Source organism: Tiliqua scincoides, chromosome 5 (genome assembly GCF_035046505.1).
Source record: "Tiliqua scincoides isolate rTilSci1 chromosome 5, rTilSci1.hap2, whole genome shotgun sequence".
In the NCBI taxonomy this organism is placed as follows: domain Eukaryota; kingdom Metazoa; phylum Chordata; class Lepidosauria; order Squamata; family Scincidae; genus Tiliqua; species Tiliqua scincoides.
In genome coordinates, this window is record NC_089825.1 from 87544289 (window position 1) to 87566408 (window position 22120).

At 46.3% G+C, this 22120-nt stretch overlaps 1 protein-coding gene and 1 pseudogene across 1 annotated transcript in view; one reads left to right on the forward strand and one right to left on the reverse strand.

Annotated features, from left to right (window-relative positions):
- The window catches only part of TBX21 (T-box transcription factor 21), a 53181-nt gene extending 36950 nt beyond the window's left edge, over positions 1-16231 (forward strand). The window contains exons 2-6 of the mRNA XM_066628913.1: positions 5285-5439; positions 9838-9959; positions 10102-10260; positions 13339-13400; positions 15565-16231. Coding sequence (XP_066485010.1) covers positions 5285-5439; positions 9838-9959; positions 10102-10260; positions 13339-13400; positions 15565-16231 — 1165 coding nt within the window. The remainder of the gene's footprint in view (positions 1-5284; positions 5440-9837; positions 9960-10101; positions 10261-13338; positions 13401-15564) is intronic.
- Positions 8038-8154, reverse strand: LOC136654536 (5S ribosomal RNA; annotated as a pseudogene).
- Positions 16232-22120: the final 5889 nt, after the last annotated feature.

The following is a 22120-nucleotide window of genomic DNA, read 5'->3' on the forward strand; positions in this document are numbered from 1 at the left end:
CCATGGAGGGCAGTTTGCCCAATCCTGGAACCAGCCCTGTTTAGGAGGGTGCTAGGTGCTTACTAAATATGGGATGAATCAGATCTTCTTCTTCCATCTTTGGTTCCAGGAGGGTCCTACACTTTTGCCTTCACTTGGTAGGTGGAAAATTCCACTCAGATAACCAGTAAAATGGCAAATTCTATTTGTATACTTGGGTGGGCGGAGAGGGGGCTATTAGGGAAAAAATTAACTTGTCCGCCAGTCACTAATCCATATGAGAGGATGCTTGAAATGATCTAACCTATTTCGTTCTGGTTTTTGAGGCCTTTTCTGGAGGCGAGAGTAAGGTTTTTGGGTTTGGCTTTAAGAGTTATTCATACATGCCATGCAGGCCCCAGTGCCTTCATATGGGATGACTATAAATATTACGGAAAATGTCTACAGTAATTGTTTTATATTTAAGTCATGTTATAAATCTACCCTGACTGTTCATTGGAAGGACAGATGCTGAAGCTTAAATACTTTGGTCATCTCATAAGAAGGGAGGACTCTTTAGAAAAGACCCTGTTTATGTTGGCAACCTTCAGCCTCGGAAGACTATGGTATCGCGCTCTGAATGGTGGTTCTGGAACAGCATCTAGTCTAGTGTCTGGAAAAGGCCAATTCGGGAGTGACAATCCCTTCCACACTGGGAGCAAGTGCAGTCTGTCTCTGGTCTGTCTCCCTGGCTATGGGCCTTCCTTCTTTGCCTCTTTGCCTCAGACTGTTGGCCAAGTGTCTCTTCAAACTGGGAAAGGCCATGCTGCACAGCCTGCCTCCAAGCGGGCCGCTCAGAGGCCAGGGTTTCCCACTTGTTGAGGTCTACTCCTAAGGCCTTCAGATCCCTCTTGCAGATGTCCTTGTATCGCAGCTGTGGTCTACCTGTAGGGCGCTTTCCTTGCACAAGTTCTCCATAGAGGAGATCCTTTGGGACACTGATGCTGGGAAAAATTGAGGGCAAAAGGAGAAGGGAACGGTAGAGGATGAGATGGTTAGATAGTGTCACGGAGGCAATGAACATGAGTTTGGACAAACTCTGGAAGTTAGTGGAAGACAGGGGGGCCTGGAGTGCTGTGGTCCATGGGGTCACGAAGAGTCGGACATGACTTAACAACTGAACAACAGCAACATAAATCTTTAATGTGTCTTGCACATTCTATACCTGCGGCATAGTGCTTGGAGTGGCAGACAAGGACCAGGGAGGCCTGGGTTAAAAATTGCCACTCAGTCATTTGGGCAAGTTACATAGTCTCTCAGTCTACCTCACAGGGTTGTTGTGAGGATAAACTCTTGTGTGTGTGTTTTTTTTGGGTGAGGACACAGGGGAATTTGTACCATGCACATCACCCTGATCTTCTTGGAGAAAGGGTGGGATAAAAATGTAACAAACAGGAACAATTAATACATTTTGATTTAGCATATGCTAGAAGGGGGAAAGCTTTCCTGTGCTTCACCCCCATCCTGAAAAATTCAGAAGCGGCAGAAGTCCTCCTGACTTGAAAAAATTTACATTTATGTTATTTTTTCTCCTGCAGCTTTCCCACCCCAGATCCCTGCAATGTTTCCCACTCAGGATGCAGTTGGATATAGGTGGAATTTTTTTTTTCCAGTCAAAAAAGGCGCAAAAATATTGAATTTGGTAAATTGACAGTTCATCAACAAGACTTAGAAATGTGGTTGTGTTTTTTATCCTCTGAAATACTCCTCATTTGAATTTCCAAAAGTGAAGTTTGATATTTGAGAGATTCAGTTTTGACCGACTTTCACAGAGACTTGCAAGTTTGCAACATGTGGTTAGGAATCAGTCCCCATGTGTCGCTTGGTGCAGTTTCTTGTCCCCGATGCGGCACCACCTGCAGGGATGGTGTGCAGTGAAGGGGGGAACAGCTGCATGAAAATGTCATGGGGGGAATGTAAACTCTCCTTTGGCTGCACACCCCACTCTCAGGTCGAATTGTCCCCCATCGGGCAAATGCTTAGAGGTAAAAGGATCACTTTTGGTTCCGTATAAAGCCCATCTTTTAACGCTGGGTTTGATGCACTTCTAGTTTGGCCCTAAGCAGGACCAAGTCTGGTCAGGACCTGGATTAGTGACTGCCTGAGATATTCCTGTATGCTGCCACACAAGTTCCACAATCGAAGAGACCTAGGATAAAATATAATAAGAAAATATTAAGCATGAGGCCAACTGATTCGGGGGCAGATCTGGGTACAGGCAAGGATAGAAAGGCGGGGGACAAACAAGCCCCTCTTGTGCCAGGCATCATCTGTGGCAGCATTTCTCAACTTGTACCACTGGCGGTACTTGAGGTGGTGTCTGGTTGTATGTGGGAACCCCCCAGACCCCTGCCACCTGGCATTGAGACCAGCAATGCAGTGTGACAAATAATGGTAGGGGGCTCAACTTGGCAGGCAGAGCTACAACATGCACTTTTCATGAGCTCAAAAAAGCCTTCCCATCCACCCTGAGACTCATACCAGTGTTTGTTGCATCGCGCCTGGCCTCCCAGTCTGGAAGAAACTGGTGATGACATCATTGCCAGTTACTTCTAGTGGTACTGCAAATAGGTGGGCCATGCAAAGTGGTACAGCGGGGGACAAATGCTGAGAAATGCTGATTTATGGGGAAGTTTTCCTGCCTGAGTCCCATTGCATTGAAAGGAGCTGCACATGGAAGCACTTCTGTTCGTTTGTCCTGCCCAAGCCTTGTGCCCTGTATTAATTCAAGTGCAACCTCTTGGTTTTAGAAGTAGGCTACCTCAGAAGGCTAGATGCAAGGGAATGGCAACAGGATGCAGGTATCTTGTTGTCCTATGCACTCCCAGAGCCATCTGATGAGTGACTGTGAGATACAGGAAGCCGGACTAGATGGGTCTTTGTTCTGATCCATCAGGGCTTGTCTGATGATCTTATGTGTCTATTGGAGTGGAAGCAGAGGGAGACACTAATTTCACTTTTCCAGCTCAGGCACCAAAATGTCTTTGGTGAGCCCTGGGAATAAGCTAATTCAAGCCATCCACTTTTTTGCCCATCCATCCTACTCTTTCTCAATTTCTTTCTCCCCTTCTCGCTTTCTCTGAAAATAGCAGTGGTATCTATTTCTGAACCGGAAATGTGGCAGGAGAGGTCTGGGGGAGGGGGGAGCCAGAGGGAAGCGGTGAGATGGAGCATTTTGTAAGGTCACTGTGGGTAAGAAAGAAACAGAGCTGTTTTCACACCTGTTGCTATCCGTTCCCAGTAGCGGCTCTCAAGAAAAAGATGCGGCAGATGTCATTCTGTTGGAGCTGTCCTGTTAGAATGGAGGGAGGGCATGCAGTGAGTAGTGGGGGAATGGCCTGGAAAAATATTGACCACTGGAAAGTAGATCATGAATGAAACTATTAGAGTTGGAAGCAGTGATTGATGAAACTAATTGGAGTGTGTGCCGCACGGCCTCATGGGATGCCTTGGGATAGAAAGCTTGGGAATTAATCCTCTTTCTCTTCTCTTTGGTGAAGATAGTGCACTGCAAGAGGGAAAGACCCAGCTGATTTGCAATATTGTGTATAATCAGAACCTGGTTCCTTCCCTATATGGCAGCTTTGAATACAAAAACCGTAGTTTTAGAAAAATTGCAAGCAGTGTGGTATAGTGGTAAAAGCATCAAGCTTGGCTTAGGGAGGCCTAGATTCAACCCCCCTTCCATGATGTTGTCCCTTGAATGGACAGCCTGTTGCCTGACAAGCTGGTCCAGGAAATAAAATGAGATAACCTTCATGTTTGCCCCTCCAGAGCTCTTTGGAGGGAGAATGAGGCCCCAATTTTAAAAAAAAAGTAACTGGGAAGGGAATCCAGTGGAAACTTTATAAATTGGTCAATGGCAAGAGAGTGTTGTGTTCTTATTCTCTCGGTCACAGTTCTAGAACTCATGTGAACAAATTGGAAGGTAAGGACATCATCATCATCATCATCATCATCATCATCATCATCATCATCATCTACTGTGTAACAAAATTTGGAGTTTATCTGAATATTTTGACATTTCTTAATTTTGGTGTGAAGATTTCAAAAATTCTGCTCTTTTTAGCATAGCACCAAAAGTTTAGTTTCAATTTATGTAAAGGCTGCATGCTGGTGTGATGGCTAGTATCTGAAATGGCTTTTAAAAAGAGAGTTTTCAAATGCATGGAGTGTTGAAAGAAAAATAGCGTGTGAACTAGTTGCAGTGGCTGTGGAGATGTGTAAATCCCCACCGCTACTGAAGCACTAACAGTGCAATCCCATGCCTGCCTATTTAAAAGTAAGTCCCATTGTGTTCAGTGACGCTTATTCCCAGAAAAATGCAGATAGAATTGCAGACTGAGAGCCCAATCCTGAGCTCAGCACTCCGGCTTTCTGCCAGAGCGCACTGTCGGAAACGTGCCGTAAGGCACATCTGCGAGGCTTACCACCAGGCCAGCGCCCGCGCTAGCCCAGTGCTGGCTGGTTGCGGTCTAGCACCGGGCAGGTGCTCATTCTCTGCTGCTGGGCGGTCTCATGGGCAGCTGAGCTGCCGCACGGTAAGTGGGGGCGGGGAGGGGTGTTTGGAGGAGGCGTTCCAGGGAGTGGGGAGGTATGGAGAGGGCAGAGAGGGGGTGAATGGAAGGCGTGCCAGGGGGAGGGAGCGGGGAGGCAGGAGGCGGGTCTGGTGGAGCTCAGCTCCACTGGATCCTGTCCATTTATGTAGGGCTCAGTGCCCTACATGAACACCTTTACTTTACCGCCTTTACATTTTGGTTGGCCCATTGCAGGGCTGCTTCCCTAACCCGGGAGAAGGGGACAAAAGTTCCCTTGTCCCGAAGTGCCACTGTGGCAGGCTGAGGTGCGAAGGATGTGGCAGCAGCTGTTCTCGGCGCCGCTGCAACTGTGTGCCCCGGGCAGCTCAGGATTGGGCTGTGAATGAATGAAACATAACCCTGTATAGAAGCTGGTTTCCTTTTTGCGGTGCCACATCTAGGAATGCCAGCTTCTTGTTCAAACCATGATATATGAAATGGGTCCTCATTTTCCAATCCCTCGCTGTAATTTGTCTTTGCTGCTGCTCTGCTTGGATGTGCCAAGCCAACGTGTGGTGACCAAGCTGCTGTGTCCTGGTGTTTCTTTGACACAAACCTGAGTTCTGAATACAGGAATTTTTACAGGAGTTCTGAGTGGAGAATATGTTAGCTCTGGAGTAAACTGGCTATGCGATGACCTTCTTTGTGTTTCTCTTCTCTCCCATCCCTCGATTTGCCCCACCAACCAGGAGGATGTTCCCGTTTCTGAGTTTCAATATCTCTGGGCTGGACCCTGTGGCTCACTACAGCATCTACGCGGACATTGTCTTAGTGGATCAGCATCACTGGCGGTACCAAGGCGGGAAATGGGTTCAGTGCGGCAAAGCAGAGGGAAATATGCCAGGTATGATCAGGACTTCGTTCTTCCCTCTTCCTATAGACCAGGGGTGGCCAAACTGCAGCTCATGAACCACATGCAGCTCTTTGACATACATGTGGCTTGCAGATATATGTTGGCTGAGCTGCTGTTTGCATCACAATTAATATAAAAAGCAAATACAAAATTTTCAAGCTATATGATTACATAGGCCTACAAACAAAAAAAACCCCAAACCACACTTTTTTTTAGTTGCCAAGGATGTTTGAACAAAATTAGGATATTTTTGGAGAGCTGAATCCAAAAATGGCATTGGTTTTGCCTGATTGGCTCTAGTTTTGGGGTTACAGCATAGCCACCTTATATACTGATTCAAGCAACTTCCTTGTCAGGAAGCTGACACCATGGCTTTCTCACAAGGAAGCTGCTTGAATTGGCATATAAAGTGGCTATGCCATGCCCCCCAAACCAGAGTTAACTGTTCAAAATTGATGCCATTTTTGGATTCAGCACTATGTGTATTGGCAACCTTCAGTCTCGAAAGACTATGGTATCGCGCTCTGAAAGGTGGTTCTGGCACAGCGTCTAGTGTGGCTGAAAAGGCTGATTTGGGAGTGACAATCCCTTCCACACTGGGAGCAAGTGCAGTCTGTCCCTGGTCTGTCTCCCTGGCTATGGGCCTTCCTTCTTTGCTTCTTTGCCTCAGACTGTTGGCCAAGTGTCTCTTCAAACTGGGAAAGGCCATGCTGCACAGCCTGCCTCCAAGCGGGCTGCTCAGAGGCCAGGGTTTCCCACTTGTTGAGGTCTATTCCTAAGGCCTTCAGATCCCTCTTGCAGGCCTACAAAATTGAGGGTCAGAAAAGTTTTTCCCAAACTTTATGGTGATTGGATATGAATTTGGGGCGCCGATTCCAAAAACGGCATCCGTTTTGCCCTATCACGTCCAGTTTTAGAAATATAGTATAGCCTCATTAGTGAATGGTTCAAGCAGCTTCCTCATGAAGCTTCCTAAACTAGATGTGACAGGGCAAAACGGATGCCATTTTTGGAATCGGCCCCCCAAATATACCAGGAATTGGTGTAACGTTTAAGGAAGCAAAATGTGTGTTGGCCTGTGTTATTATTGCAGCCCTTCAATTATTTCCATCAATTCATTTGGCTTTATTTATGTAGGTTATAGCCTTCCATTGTACTCAGGGCAGTGTACAACATCTACATAAAACTTATTAATAAGATCACCACACTAGTTTATCTCCTTTTTTTTCAAGTTTCTCAAAATTTTATTGAAAAGATTTGGAAAGGAAAAGACCTTTTCCACAGTCCATTCGTCCCCTCACCTTTACCCTTCCAAATGTTATCCTATTCTCAGGAGCTATGGCTCCCTCTAGTGGCTCAGGTAAGAAATGTCACTGTCTTACCATCTGAACAGCGTGGTACAGTGAACAACACCTTGGTGCTAGCCTTTTCGATTATTTCTTCTTCTAGCAAATCTCCTTCAGTTTGAAATGGGATTTGCATTACAGTATTTTCCGAGAGGAGCTTAGTCTCAAGCAGAATTTCATGCAGAATACAGTGAAATAAACCACGTTGAAATATCTCTGTTCTAGCAAAAGTAATAACCGAAAACTGGTGGGACGGGGCAATGCTGCATCAACATGCTCACTGCCTGGCGCATTGCACTGCCCACTGCATGGGAGGAGGTTCATAATGGGGGGTGACTTGCTGTCCTGCATCAGGTGACACAAATCCTGGGGACGCCACTGCTCCCAAGATAAGAGGAAACACTCTGTACATGTTCAGATGTACTTGTGTTAATACTTCACATATTCCTTGTCGGATTGTATGGATATTTTATGCTGGTCATAACAATAAAGAATTCTGAAAAATACACATATTCCTAGACTCAGACCTGGAATTTACTTGAGGCCTTTTTTAATAACAGTCAGGGAACTGCTGGCTCCATTCTGATGTATGTGCCATGGGGTGGTACTGTGGCTTCCAGCAGATCAGGGGTGCAGTTACAAAAACAGTCCAGAGTATTCGACTTGACTGTATAGATTGCTGATACTGGCATGCAGAGGCATAACTCAGGCAGAGCCCGAGAGGCATCTGCGTGGGGTGCTATGCCAAGGGGCGCATGACTGCCTCAGGCTCCTCATGGATGAGGTGCCGGCTGCTTTGGGCCCCCTTTCCTTATCTTGTGGAGGCTTCTTCCATGAGGGGAACCTCCACAGAAGAAGGAAAGGGGGTGCGAAGCTACTGCAGCAAGTTCCCCTCCTCCCGGGAGAACCCAGAAGTGATGTCACATGACATGATGTCATGTAATGTCATGATGTCACTTCCCCGCGTGCTCGGGCAGTGTGTTACACCTCTGCTTGTGTGGCTCCTTAAGTGTAGATGGAGTTGCTAGACCTCTGCAGGGTTTCTCAGAAAAGTCTCACATTCACAGTAATAGACTTAGTTCATCTGGCACAAGGTACACAGGAAGGAAGGAAGGAAGGAAAGGCTCGGTGGACTCCAGATGGGGACTTTGTCATCAGTGTATGAGATAGAAAGATTGTGCTGACCTGGATTGGGGGAGGGGTGGTTGGTTGGCAACCTTCAGTCTCGAAAGACTGTGGTATAAGCCTACAGCACCTGGTATTCCCAGGCAGTCTCCCATCCAAGTACTAACCAAGCCTGACCCTGCTTAGCTTCCGAGATCAGACGAGATTGGGCATGTGCAGGGTAACAGTTGCTGCCAGGGGGGTGGGGGGAGACAGTCTTTCATTTTAATCCTTTTCTTCCTTTATCTCTCATCACTAACATTGCAAATCAAGGCAAATAAATAAATACAGGCTGTGCAAATGATGGGTATTTACAATGAAAGAATGATAAAGCTATTTATGTTACTATAATCTGATGAAAAATCAATTCGATATGTAGTATTAAAGTCTTTGAAACACCTCAAAATACCTGAGCGCATGGGGCACTGGCATCGCTAGGGGGGTGTGGGCTGCACCAGGTGACACGCCGGGGGGGTGACGTACCCTGGGGGGAGGATGCGCTAACATTGTGGGGTTAGGAGCTACCACATCATGCCATACACCGATGGATGCGAAATGGCCAGCGGAATGCAATGCAAAAACCAGAATTGAAATCACTCCTTTCGTTCAAAAGTTATGGCCAAAAAACCGGAAGGAAAAAATGCATGGAGCCCTATGGAAAGTGAAAGTGAGCCATATTGTGCGTTTACTCGCAAGTAGGCATACTTGCCATACTCCAAGGCATACTTGCCATACTCCGACGGACTCCCCAGTCCGTCAAAAAGAAAAAGGAAGGAAAAAGATTTACAGTTGGATAATACTCTTCCTGTTCTTTTCACAGTATCCTCTTCAATATACAAATTACCTATTTAAGCAAAGGGGGATAGCAAGAAGAATAATTGTTGATTAGTATTTAAGGGGTTTGTTCATTCTCTAGGCCAGAGGTGTCCAAACTTTTTGGCAGGAGGGCCACATCATCTCTCTGACACTGTGTTGGGGGCCAGGAAAAAAAGAATTAAATTACATTTCAAATTTGAATAAATGTACATAAATGAATATATTAGAGATGGGACTTATATGAATGAATGAAGGTTTTGCAATAGCTCAAGGCCTATAAAAGGCCTTGCACAAAGCAAGGCCAGCCTTTCCTTTGCTGCCACTTCTGCATCACAGATGTGAAACAGCAAGCAGTGGAGGGAACCCTCATCCCACAGCTCACGCAAGAGGTTGAACAGTTGGCTGTCACACTGAGAGCAGTTGCATCAGGCCAGCGCGGGCTCCAGAAAGTCTCTGGAGGGCCAAAGGCTCATTGGAGATTGGGAGCTCCCTGAGGACTGGATTAGAATTCCTTGAGGGCCGCAAGTGGCCCCAGGGCTGGGGTTTGGGCACCCCTGCTCTAGACTCTGCATAAAAATTTCAGTTTAATCTTGAATACATCCAACAGAAAGCTTCCTGTGAGTCTTACCCCATCCTTCCCCTTGTGGAATGATATTTCCAAGATATAATGCAGGTTATTTGAGGATAGGACCTTTGGATGATATCATCCACTGACTCTCTTGCAAATCCATAACTATGATTACACTGCAGTTTTTAAAATCTGTTTTAGCCCTACTTAGCTGTCATGACTTTTAACCAAGGACCCTGGGAACTGTAGTTCTGTGAGTAGATCGAACAGAGAATTCTTAGTAGCTTCACAGTCTACCAATGCCTACCAGTGACTTGTATAGGAAGTCAGGTTAATGTTGTTTCGTGCCAATTTAAATGTATGTAGTATAGATGTGCCCTATGATTCTGTGGTCTGGCACTAGGCATGCACACACATGCTCTGCCCTTGCACTTTGATCTGGACTTAGGCAGGAAATCTGAGAGATGCTAATCAGAAATGCCATCTTTCTGACAGGGAATCGGACATACATGCATCCAGATTCTCCCAACACTGGAGCCCACTGGATGCGACAGGAGATCTCCTTTGGGAAGCTGAAGCTCACCAATAACAAAGGCGCGTCCAACAATGTCACACAGGTAATGACAGCTCTCAGGATTGGTGTAAGTAATTTGGTTGGGCCAAGTTTTGTGCTGCAAAACCAGGGCAATGGCAGCATCACAGAGGATGCACAACAGTTGAATCGCATGTGAGTGAATCCTGTCGTGTTTTGTCTAACAGATGATCGTGCTACAGTCCCTGCACAAGTATCAGCCACGGCTACATGTCACCGAGGCCAAGGAGGGTGAAGTGGATGAGGTACACCCCTCCCTTTGCACCCAGACCTTCACCTTTCCTGAGACTCAGTTCATCGCCGTTACAGCATACCAGAACGCAGATGTGAGTTTGCAGAGGGGAAGGCAGACATGTCGTATCTTAAGATCACAACAGTTACGTTTTGGTTTATAGAAGGGTGGGAAGGTGATCAGTTTCTGGGAACCAGGCTACCATTGATCTGTATTGGGACTGGGAATAGAGCTGCGCTCAGTGGCATAGCTTAGGGCATCTGACACCTGGACCAAAAAAATTTTTAACACTCCCCCCTGGCCCATAAGAAATGCACCTGTAGTTTTCACAGAAAACCAGAAGTGTCTTTCTATGGCTTCCAGGAGGCCTTCTGAGGCCTCCCTGTGCCTCCAAAAACCTGGATGTGACTGTAAGGCACTTCCGGTTGCGTCTGGGAGGTCTTGTCACCATTCCTAAGCATGGTACCCAGGACAATGTATCTCTTGCCCTGCCCATGCTATGCCACTGGCTGTGCTCTAACTGTGGAATCAGTAATCTCAGACCCCCCATTCCAACCTATTGTCATTGCCAAGAGTCTGCCTGGGAAATTATTTTAGAAGTTGAGAGTGCCTGTGAGCAAGATAGGTAAGAGTGCATTTCCTTGTCTGCTAAGTGTTTGTAGCCCAGTACACCTGGAATTAAGAGGCAGAGCATACTTGGCAAGGGGTGTGATGTGGAGGGCCGAATTCCTCTTTTAAACAGTCATAATTAATCGCAGTGCTTGGTTTATTAATAGAAAGGTATTGGAGCTCAAATCTTCCTGGAAGACCAAGTCTACATACCCCTGCTTACTGGGCACAGAAGTGCCTTCTACAGGAGTATCCTCTTCTATTTAGTGAGGAGAAGCAGAGCGACTGTCCCTCTTCACCCCAGCATTTATTTTTCTCTCTTTATTGGAAATAAACAAATAAATAACATAGGGTACAATCCTATCCTGCGCTGGAAGGATATCCTATCCAGGCAAGCTGGGCTGATGCAAGGCTCAGTGCCTCCGTTGGCTTTTATCAGCCTCCGCAGGCTGGCATGGCTCTGCACACCAGCTTTGCCGACTCCTGAGGATGCGCAAACATGCCGTAAGGCATGTTTAGTTTGCGGCCATCCTGGGCTGGCACAAGGGACTTGTGCTGGCCCAAGGGTGCCCCTGGATTGTGTCCATAGAAACATAAAACAACAAAGAGAAAAAATGCATAATATTAGTAAAATACAGAATTTTTTTTATTTTTTTATTAATAAAAAATATTAATAAACAGTAAACCATCTTTAGCAGTGTTTCTCAAACTGTGGGTCGCAAGCCAATTTCAGGTGGGTCCCCATTCATTTAGTCTTTTATTTTTAATATGTTAGACTTGATGCTACCATGGTATGTGACTGCATTGGGGAAATGTTACAGACCTGTACTTTTAACAAGCTACTATGTATATTCTTTTAACAAGGACAGTCTATATATAAGTCTCCAGGTGTACTTACCTACTCATCTGACATTAAAAGAAGGTGCTTACTGAAGACTGCACTGCAACCTGTGTGAAATATGATTACTGTATCACGTTTATCATGCTTATCGCATAATTATCATGATTATCATATCAGAACCAGATGGTGCGGTGGTTCTAGAGTTAGACCTGGAAGAGCTAAGTTCAAATCCTGCTTAGCCATGAAGCTTCCTGGGTGACCTTGAGCCAGTCACTCTCTCTCAGCTTCACCTATCTCACAGCCTCAGCCTCACAACTGTTGTGAGGACAAAAGGAAGGAAGTATGGACACCACCCTGAGCTCCTTGGAGGAAAGGTGGTATAAAAATGTGAAAAATGAGTAAAATAAAATGTTTTCAACAACTCCTAATCATTGAATTATCCAGGAAAAAAAATCAGTTAAGGTGGCTCAACAACCCAGAAAACAGAGATGTACAAATACAGTCAATTATCGGCAACATTTTTGTTGTTTTAATTAGATTGTAGCCACAATCTCCCACTGAGTTTATTGTTCATTATTGTTAACTGGCCTCCCACTGCACTATTCTCTATGACAGTGTTTCTCAAACTGTGTGTCAGGACCCACTAAGTGGGTCGCGAGCCAATTTCAGGTGGGTCCCCACTCATTTCAGTATTTTATTTTTAATATATTAGACTTGACGCTACCATGGTATGTGACTGCATTTGGAGAAATGTTACAGACCTGTACTTTTAACAAGCTACTATGTATGTTCTTTCAACAAGAACAGTCAATGGGACTTACTCCTGGGTAAGTCTGGGTAGGATTGCAGCCTAGGATTGTTAAAAATGTTCCTGCTTGATGATGTCACCCCTGGTCGTGACGTCACTTCCAGTGGGTCCTGACAGATTCTCATTCTACAAAGTGGGTCCCGGTGCTAAATGTGTGAGAACCACTGGTCTATTAAATATCATGTTCATACATTACCATGATGTTTAAACTTTTTTGTGAATCCTTCCCACACACCTAGCAAAACATTTAAATGAACCAATTGTATGAGTGAGTGGAATATATCTGATCAGTCATGAAATAATAAAGCCTTCCAGACAATGGGAAAAGTTGCATTTAGTGTTGGCCCTGAACTTGGAGCAAATCATTAAAAAATTAGAAAATTGCACAAGCATGGAGAAAGGGAAGCTGTATTACTTGTTGCTAGTGACACACAGGTACTAACCAGTAGATGCTTGTGAGTGTTGTGCAACCAGTACAACAAATCTATGCACCCAAACTTGTTGATGTTGACTGGATTGGTCTGAATATATTTTCTAATCCCATGATGGCATTTTGAAGTGGTGATGAGTATATGAAAGCTTTGCAGTGGTTCCAAAACTGGGCACTCTGGTGCCTCAGGGCCCCTCCTGCCAGCTTTCCCGGGTACCACCATCTTGGATTGCAAGAGATCTCATGAGATTTGGGCACTATCATCTTGGATCACACAACGTTTCGTGCAGTCCAAGATGGCGGTGCCCAGCTGACCAGGGAGGCTGTGGGGGCACTGTGACCCTGGTAAGTTTGGAAACCACTGGGCAAGGCATAAAGATAAGGCAGTGCATAGGGTGCTATGATGTATGTATCTTGTGTGTGTGTGGAGGGTGAGCCTTACAAATCAGTACTTTGTCATTTTCCTTTCTTTGTTTCCCCCCAGATCACCCAGCTGAAGATAGACCACAATCCCTTTGCCAAAGGCTTCCGAGACAACTTTGATTCGTAAGTGCCTGTTCCACTTGAATGCCATCTGATCTGATAGATAGTTTAGTAACTAGTGGCTGCCACATTGGTCCAAAGGTGGGAGGAGTGTGTCAGTTTCCATACTTCAACTTCCTAACTCTCTTCAGAATTCTGAAACTTGAAAGCTTGCATTCCTCTACCCCTGCAAAACACTAAGCGTTTCCCAAACCGTGGGTCAGGACCCATCAGTGGGTTGGGAGCCGAGTTCTGGTGTGTCACAAAAGGGTTTTGAAACATTTTTTTAAAAACTTTGCAAGCACTCTTACCCGATTTGTAGAAGAAATTTGTTAGCTGGAATGCTAACCTGTGTGTGGTAAGAGGTACCGTATTTATCGGCGTATAACACGCACTTTTTCCCCCTGAAAATAGGGGGCAAATGATGTATGCGTGTTATACGCCGATGTCCAGGGAACGGAATCCTCTTTAAGGGATCCCGTTCCCAATAGTGCCTAGCGGCGGCGCAGCGTCGTGACGTGATGTCAGCGCTGCGCCCGCCGCATATTATCACAGCCGCTGGCAGCTGATGAATATGGTAAGTGGAGACCCTTTCTTTGGGGAGGGGAGGGGGAGGGATTGAGGTGAGGTGAGGTGGGGTGGGGGAAGAGATGGAGGTGAGGTGGGGTGGGGGCAAAGAAATACTGACGTTTGGGAAATGCCTCACTACTTATGATTGGCGTTGTACAGAATGCAGCTACCCTTATTTTTTTCCTGAAATTTCCCTCTTAAAATGAAGATGCGTGTTATACGCCTGTGCGTGTTATACGCCGATAAATACGGTAATCTCCCTGAGACTTTGCTCCACCGGATCCAGAGCCTCTGTGTGAGGCTGGTCGCCCAAAATGGAGGCTCTATCCTGCACTGGATACAACGCAAGCCTCCTGGCTTGCCTATTCCAGCACAGGATAGGATCGCGCTTTAAGCTATAGTTAGTACAAACCATGGTTTAGTTTGTCCAGACTGAGAAACAGATCTACTGGCAACGGATCTACTGTTTGGTAGCTGTAAACCTAAAAATATAATGTGTGAATATGACAGATACATATTTGGAAACATATACAGGTTCACTTACCAGACAACCAAGATTAGCATCAGCACTTGTCAAGTATGCACACAGGTTTGCTGCCATGTAATATGTGAAAAGGATGTTAACACATGTAACATTAATTTTGTTAGGGTGTGTATCATGCCTTTTCTCCCCCAGCCCCTGACACACTTCAACAAACATTTGGAACTGGGAGAATGGGCATCCAGATCAGGAAAAACAACTTGTCAATAAGTGTGAATCCCAGTACCTCTTTGTTTAGAAACAAGTATTTATTGGAGCTGCTGTGGTTTGAAAGGCACCATTTAGTTGAAGGATAAGCTGCGTGTATTCAGAAGTTCGAAGGCCGCAACGGGATTCCATCGATGCCTTCTACACCCAAGCACCCAGCGGCATTTAATTTTGAAATAGGGCTTTACCTGTTTTGACCGCTACAGCTCATATTTTGAGGTGATGAAATGGCAAGCTACATGAGACTGAGTATGTGCAGAGAACTTTTTGTTGCTATGACTAATTATAATTAACCTCACACATTTGAAATCAGGGGAAGCACTTTCCAAGTCTGAGGATGCTGATCCAGCGTTGCCCTCTAGTACCTCTCTCTCCTGAATGCCAAGAAAGCTTGCTCTCAGAAAAATTGAAAGAGGCTGGAAACTACAACCACTGAGTTGGAAGCCATCCACTCTGGAGGCTTTTAATCTGATTGTGACAATGTGGTGGGGCAGCAAATGCAGTCTGTGTATGTTCAGAGGCACACTCTGTTCCTTTTCAAGTCCCAGGGCTTAACCCTAACAGCTAAGCGTTGACTTAAATGTTCCCCCCCCCCCCAAGCAGGTTGTCCCATTTCCAAGGTGCATGAAACATTTAATTTCTAACTTGAGATCTGCCGGAACTCAAGTCTGCCTGGATGCCACAGCTCTTGGCCTTCTTCCCAATGATGGCCATGCCTTGAAGGAAAGAATCTGCACATCAAAGTTTCTCTTATTACTTCACATATTCCTGGGATAGGTCCCCTTATCTATGATCTCCTGAGCTGTAGTCCTGTTTGGCTCATCCCGTTTCACATCCTCTCTCTTTCTCTCCTTCCTGCTGCCCCTCCAGGATGTACACAGCAACAGAGGGAGACCGCACAACCCCGTCTCCGCCCAGTGCAGCCAGCTGCCAGCAGCTCTTGACAGGCAGCCGTTTCCAGCCCTTCTTGCACGATCAGTACGCGCTACCCCAGAGCCGTTTCTACAACAGGGAGCGGGCCCCACTCCCCCTGCAGCCCAAGGATACCCACCACTGGTATTTTGCCTCGCAGCAGCCGCCAACAGCCCCCCTGGAATACGGCACCTACGAGGGCGACTATAGAGGGAACAAATTTATGCCCTACGGGGTGAAGCCCTTTGCTCTGCAGGCTTCTCCACATCCCCCGTTGCCCTACTACCAGGAGCACCCTTTCGGTCCCCCCGCCACTTGGAGTTCTCCAGCTCAGTATCACCATCCCAAGCCCACCCCGGGAGGCTTGAGCTGGTTCCGGCCCATGAGAGACTTGCAGGCGGTGCCAGTGGGTGATGAGAAAGGGAAGGACAGTGAGGGCTGGGCTGAGCCGGGCTCAGTGAAATCTGCGGATTCCTCGGACTCGGGGTTGTACGAAGCCGAGTGCAAACGTCGCCGGGTGTCTCCTTATGTCTCCAGCGCCGAAAGCTCACCACCCATCCGCAACGGCGACCTCTTTGACAAAGAAGGAGGTGACAGTGGCTATTTTGGGTTCTATGGAAACTGACAAAAGACAGAGACATGAGGGGAAAGGAGAGGGCAGTCCTAGGCATTTAATTCCCTCCCAGTCATATCAGGGTACCCAGCAATAAGGGATGCCTACTTGTTTTGGGGAGTTCTCTCTTTCATGGCACTGCCAAAAGCATCTCTTGGGCTTAGCAACAAGTCCTCTCTAGTCAGACCCATCCCCATCCAGCAACTTCTAGGTGCTAGTCTTCTTGTGTGAAATGTGAAGTCACACTGAATATACATATGCAAGCCCACACTGAAGGACATGTGTCATTCTGGGCTCTGGAATTCTCTTTTTATGTCTGTGCATTGGCTCCTGTGTGCCACGAGAAACAAGCATGCACCTCGAGCGTGTGTGCGCACTTAACTCGAAACGTATACCATAGACACAACCGCGCCATTGGCCTTGGTACGTACACAGCTCTGCTTCCATCCCCAGGTCTCTGCCTTTGGGCTCTGCTGTTGAGGCTGCACTTGAAGGGAGAATCACAATGCCGTTCCTTACTGTTCTAAAACGTAGCCCAAATTCAAACGAGATTCCGCAGGTCAACACACACATTTTGCTCTCTTAAAAATTAGACCGATTCCTTGGTATATTTGGGGTGCTGATTCCAAAAATGGCATGTCCAGTTTTGGAGATACAGCATAGCCTTGTTAGTGAATGGGTCAAGCAGCTTCCTCATGTGGAAACCTACACCATGGCTTCCTCCCAAGAAAGTGGCTTGAACCATTCTCTAATGAGGCGCTGCCGTACCTCTGAAACTAGACGCAGTCGGGCAAAATGGATGCCATTGTTTGAATCAGCACCCTAGATTCATATAAAACCACCATAAATTTGTACAAAAAAATTTTTTTGACCCTCAATTTTGCAGGCCTGTGTTATTCACCGTAATTTTTGAAGACTTTCTGGTTTTGCCTTTGAAATTCAACTTGGAGGAAAAGCTTTAAAAAAGAAGTAATAATGAACCTTACATTTTCTTGATGACTGTAAAGGCAGTAATGTGAGGTGTCAGCTTGTCAAATTTACAGCCAATGACATGTTCTGACAGCGTGTAAGTTGGTCTGGCTTCCCACCCACCCCTCTTGTTGTTGTTGAATAGCATACAAAGGGCATGCAAAAATGGGCAAACAGTGGGGGGGGGGAGCTTTAGAACTCCCCCCACTCGCTGCACTTCCAATCTCGTTTGTGCCCCCACCCACTATTTACAGTAGGGGGGGGAAGCTGCCACTGACAATATATGACAAGTTCAGAGTGCCTGTGAGCACAAGCCAAATTGCACTAAGCAAGCATGGCCAGCACATTGAGAATTAAGAAGCAGGGCTTCCTGGCCAGGGGTATGGTAGCCAATGAAAGCTTTCACTACTTTTCATAGTACACGGGGACAGGCAGACAGACCATGATCGGGGTCAGAAATGCAGCCAGAGCAAAATTTTGAAGCCCTCCCTGTGGCAATTTCAGCCTCCCCAAAACAACAACAACAAAGCTTGTATTTGCTGTAACATAAACTTGATACGTGGCATAAATGAGATGTGGATTGGATGAAGGTTGCAGCCTAGCTGCTTTGCATGGCCCTTAGTGGAATGCGCATTTGCACCTGCATCCCCCCAGGCCCTTCCTTGCTAACTAGTCACACTTTACCATCTTGTTTATGCACAGTTAGAACTGGATCAGGACTACGTTGTTCCCCCCACTTAAATCGAACAGCAATCATAATTTGGATTGTTGGGGGGGGGGGGGAGAAACAGAATATTTCTTTACCCAGTGAGTAATTAATCTGTGGAACTACTTACCACAAGATGTTGTGACAGCACTTGGCCTAGATATCTTTAAAGTGGGCTTGGACAGATTTATGGAGCACAAGTCCATCATATGTTACAAGCCATGAGGACTATATGCAACCTTTGGGTTTAAGAGATAGCCTATCTCTGCATGCGAGTGGCAACAGGATGCAGGAACCTTGTTTTGTGTGCTCCCTGAGGCAGCTGGTGAGCAACTGTGAGATTCATGAAGCTGGACTAGATAGGCTCTTGGTTTGATCCAGCAGGGCTGTTCTTATGTAACAACTGTTGTGTGCTTAAACAGGAAACACTAAGGGATGATGGCTGCATTTCCTTATTTCTTCCTGAAATGGGTTGCTGTTTTTTCAAGCAAGTGCCAGAGATCACCACCATCTATCTGCTGTGTTGTGACGGCAATGACACAAGAGCTGTGACCGTACTAGGCAGGGTTGTCTGTCTTCTTACCCATTCAGCTGCTGAATCACCCCTTGAATATGTAGACAAACCAGAGGTGAAAATAAGGGCTGGAGGTTCTTACTGCAGCATAATGAGTTGTGTAAACATGCCAGGTATGCATACTTATACCTGTGTCCTACCATTTCTGCTACACAATCAAGTTCAAAACCTTGTCCCAAGCATGGCCCCAGTGGCATAGCTAAAGAAAATGTTGTCCTTGGCAAGCACTGAAATTGTGCCCCTGTCCAGACAGAGGAGATCATGGGTTGGGAAGCCAGCCCTATTCATCCCACAAAGTGAATTTATTCAGCAGACTACACAGAGAGGGGGAGATCATTGGGTGGGAAGCCAGCCTTGGCCCACCAAGTGAATTTGTGTGCTCAGTAAATCCATGTGTGTGTGTTTTTTTTAATACTTTCTTGGGTGATATCAGCATCTGACTTGGATTTAGATAAGGATCTATATGTCAGCACCCTGGATAGTACTGCCAAAAAATGATTCCTTTTCCTACCAGTGTTGCACATATGCAACACCTCTGTTTCAGGTCTACAAAAACACCTTCAATTCTTTCTGCAGGCATTTACCTCTTTTCGGAGATTCCCTGAAGCTGGTGCAAAATTGCACCATTGGTGCAGAAACGCACCATTGGGAGAATATGGGTAATTCAGCACCTGGTGCGCCCCTTTCAAGTGGCACCCAGGATAGATGTCTCCATCTGCCACACCCTAGATACGCCACTGCGTAGCCCTCTTCCAGAATTGCCTTTGGGGATATGTGGGAGCTGCTGGCAGTGGGCTCCTTCCCACTCAATAATATCTCCAAGGGCAGGTGGGAGGCATCTCCAAAAACCTATGGCTTAGGAAGGATTGTCCTTGTGATGCTTCTCTTTCCTTCTGGGACAGAAACCACACCACTGTGGCTTCTGAACTGAGTGATGCTGATGCAGCAGCTCCTTGGCCATTAAACTGAATAAAATGGGCTCTTGGTGCCACATTACTGTACAAAGACTTGCTCCATCTCCTTTGCTTTCTGCATGCCGATCAGCAGGCTAGAATGCTAGTCAAAAGTTCAGTGCCCCAACCTAGCAATTGCAAGCTATGCAGACACAGCTGGGCAGATCTGCCCCAGCAGGTGTGCAAAAGTGAACCAAGAGATTGCAGAGAAGCGGGAAAGCAACTTCTTAATACATGCACAATGGGAGGAATCACCCATGGGAAAAAACCTTTTGTGGCAAGGACTGCAGCACTAGTCACACTTTAGCCACCTGTACAATGGTACACATTCTCAACCTTTTTCTTTGGGGGGGGGAGGAGAGAGGGGCAATCTGCCAGAACATGGTCTTGTGCTACTTCAAATGGAGCAAGCACATCACAGTGTGCCCATCCCAAAGCAGGTAGCTATGAAGGGTCTCCCCTCAAAATAAATTCTCTTATGGAATGGCAAGAGGATACAGGATGTGTTTTTAATCCTTCAACCACTTCCTTTAGGCCCCCCCCCCAGCCTCAGTGATATTTTAAAAGCTCTGATCCTGAAAAGACTTGATGGTGACTCATTGAAGTGAATTTATGATGCTAGACAATCAAAAGGGGGGGGTCACGGTCCCCTACTAAGCGCTCTTCGTGGCTTGGCAATTCCTTCTGAGCCTCTTTTGGGGGGTTGGGGGAGGTGCTGGTGGGAGTTTGTGAAGCTCTCTCTAATTGTTTACACTCTTAAAAAACAGAACAAAAAAAAGTAGATGTAAAGACACAATGGTCTTTGTGGTTTTTTGGGGGGGGGGAATCCTCTTTTTTTCTTTGTTTGTATTGTTATTTTTCAGGTTGAACAAAAATCACACCATGCAAATATTTATTGAAAGCAATGTACAGGTTTCTCTGTGGGGGTTTGTTTTGGCTTAAGAATTTCTTTAAATAAACTGTAAAGCTGTGGGTGTCTGTGTGTGTTTCACTGTGTAGCCCTTTGGTTATGGGCCGTGTGTTTCTTGGATTTGGAAGGATCTCAGTTTTGACCCTGGTCCTACATGACTTACAGGGGGGGCTACTCAAGCAGATGGAGGGCAATCGGTATCCAGTGGTCTGCCAAGGCCTTACATACTTGGAGGGACAGAGGAGGGACTGTATCATGGTGGCAGAGTCCTTGCTTTGCATGAAGAAAGACCCAGGCTCCCTCCCTGAAATTTCCAGCTGGGAAACATATCTGTCTGAAATGCTGGAGAGACACTGCCAGTCAGTGCTGAATAAGCTAGATCAGTGGTTCTCAACCTTTTAGTACAGGGACCCGCTTTGTAGAATGCCAATCTGTCAGGACCTACCGGAAGTGATGTCATTAACCTGGAAATGACGTCATGGCTGGAAGGGACATCATCAAATTAGGCTTCAAACCTAAGCCGCAAATAGCCAAAGGTCCGATTACACAGTACACTCATGCTGTTGTTTTGCATAGCTCAGTTACCCTGCAGATCCCTGATCTTGTCTGATCTCGGAAGCTAAGCAGGGTCAGGCCTGGTTAGTACTTGGATGGGAGACTGCCTGGGAATACCGGGTGCTGTAGGCTTATACCATAGTCTTTTGAGACTGAAGGTTGCCAACCAGAATTCAAACATTTCAGCTTGGAAGTCAAAGCAGAACACAGACTTGGATCCTTCTCCAACCACACAGCCCCCCCCCCCCTTCCAACATCCCTTCTCTATTCAGGGCAAAGCACCACACCTCTCTCCCATCCGGAGCTGCCCTGCCCAGCAGCTCTGTACCCTGTATTTTTAAACCATTTTTGCCCAACTTTGCATGTACGCAACAGGGATCAAATGTGTACACCTGTGAGCTGGGCAAAAATAGGTTTAATGGCAGCTGAACTAGGTGCTACACAATGGCACCTGAAATGGGCTTGACACCATTTGAGAAACACTGAGTTAGATGAACCAACCATCTGACTCAGTAGGCAGAATTTATACATAGCTGACATTGTTTAATGCAGCGTTTCTGTGCCTTTCACAAGACAGCCCAAAAAAAATCACCTATTCACTTCTATTGAATTTTTTCAGCCAGTGAGACAAGGTATGTTGTGCCAACCATTTGCTTTACCCCACCCCACTTTCAGCAGTCAGTACTTCCACAGGGGCCTACTGCTCTTGAAGGTGCTATACCTGTATCTGGGCTCTACCACTTGAGACTGGAGGGGGGGGGCTCAATAGGAACCCCACTGCACCCCAGATCCTACACATAGAAAACTAGCCTATCAGAGTGGAGGCTAGACTCGAACCTGAAAGAACATTTCACACATGCTATGGATTTTGTAAGTTGAAAATGTGCATATTTCCTCTCTGACTGCCTGCAAAGTGGAAATCTGTGAGAACAGATAAATTGTCTTGCGGCTTGAGACTGTCAACCAGAGGTTGACAGAAACACTGGGAAGAAGGGTCATGTGTTCTGTCAAAGGTATTGTCACTATATACAGTTGTTCCAAAGATGCTATTTGGCTTTGCTTCTCTCCTTGCTGCCAGCTGCAAAGAGGAGACGGAACTTTCTAAGAGAGGTTTCTTTGGGCTTCCACCAGCCCCAAAGTATGGATGTGGTCTCATCCTTTTTGGCCTATAAGGATGAGAGTATATCAAGAAAATCACCTCCTTGTTAGAGACCTAGCATAGCGATTAAGAGGC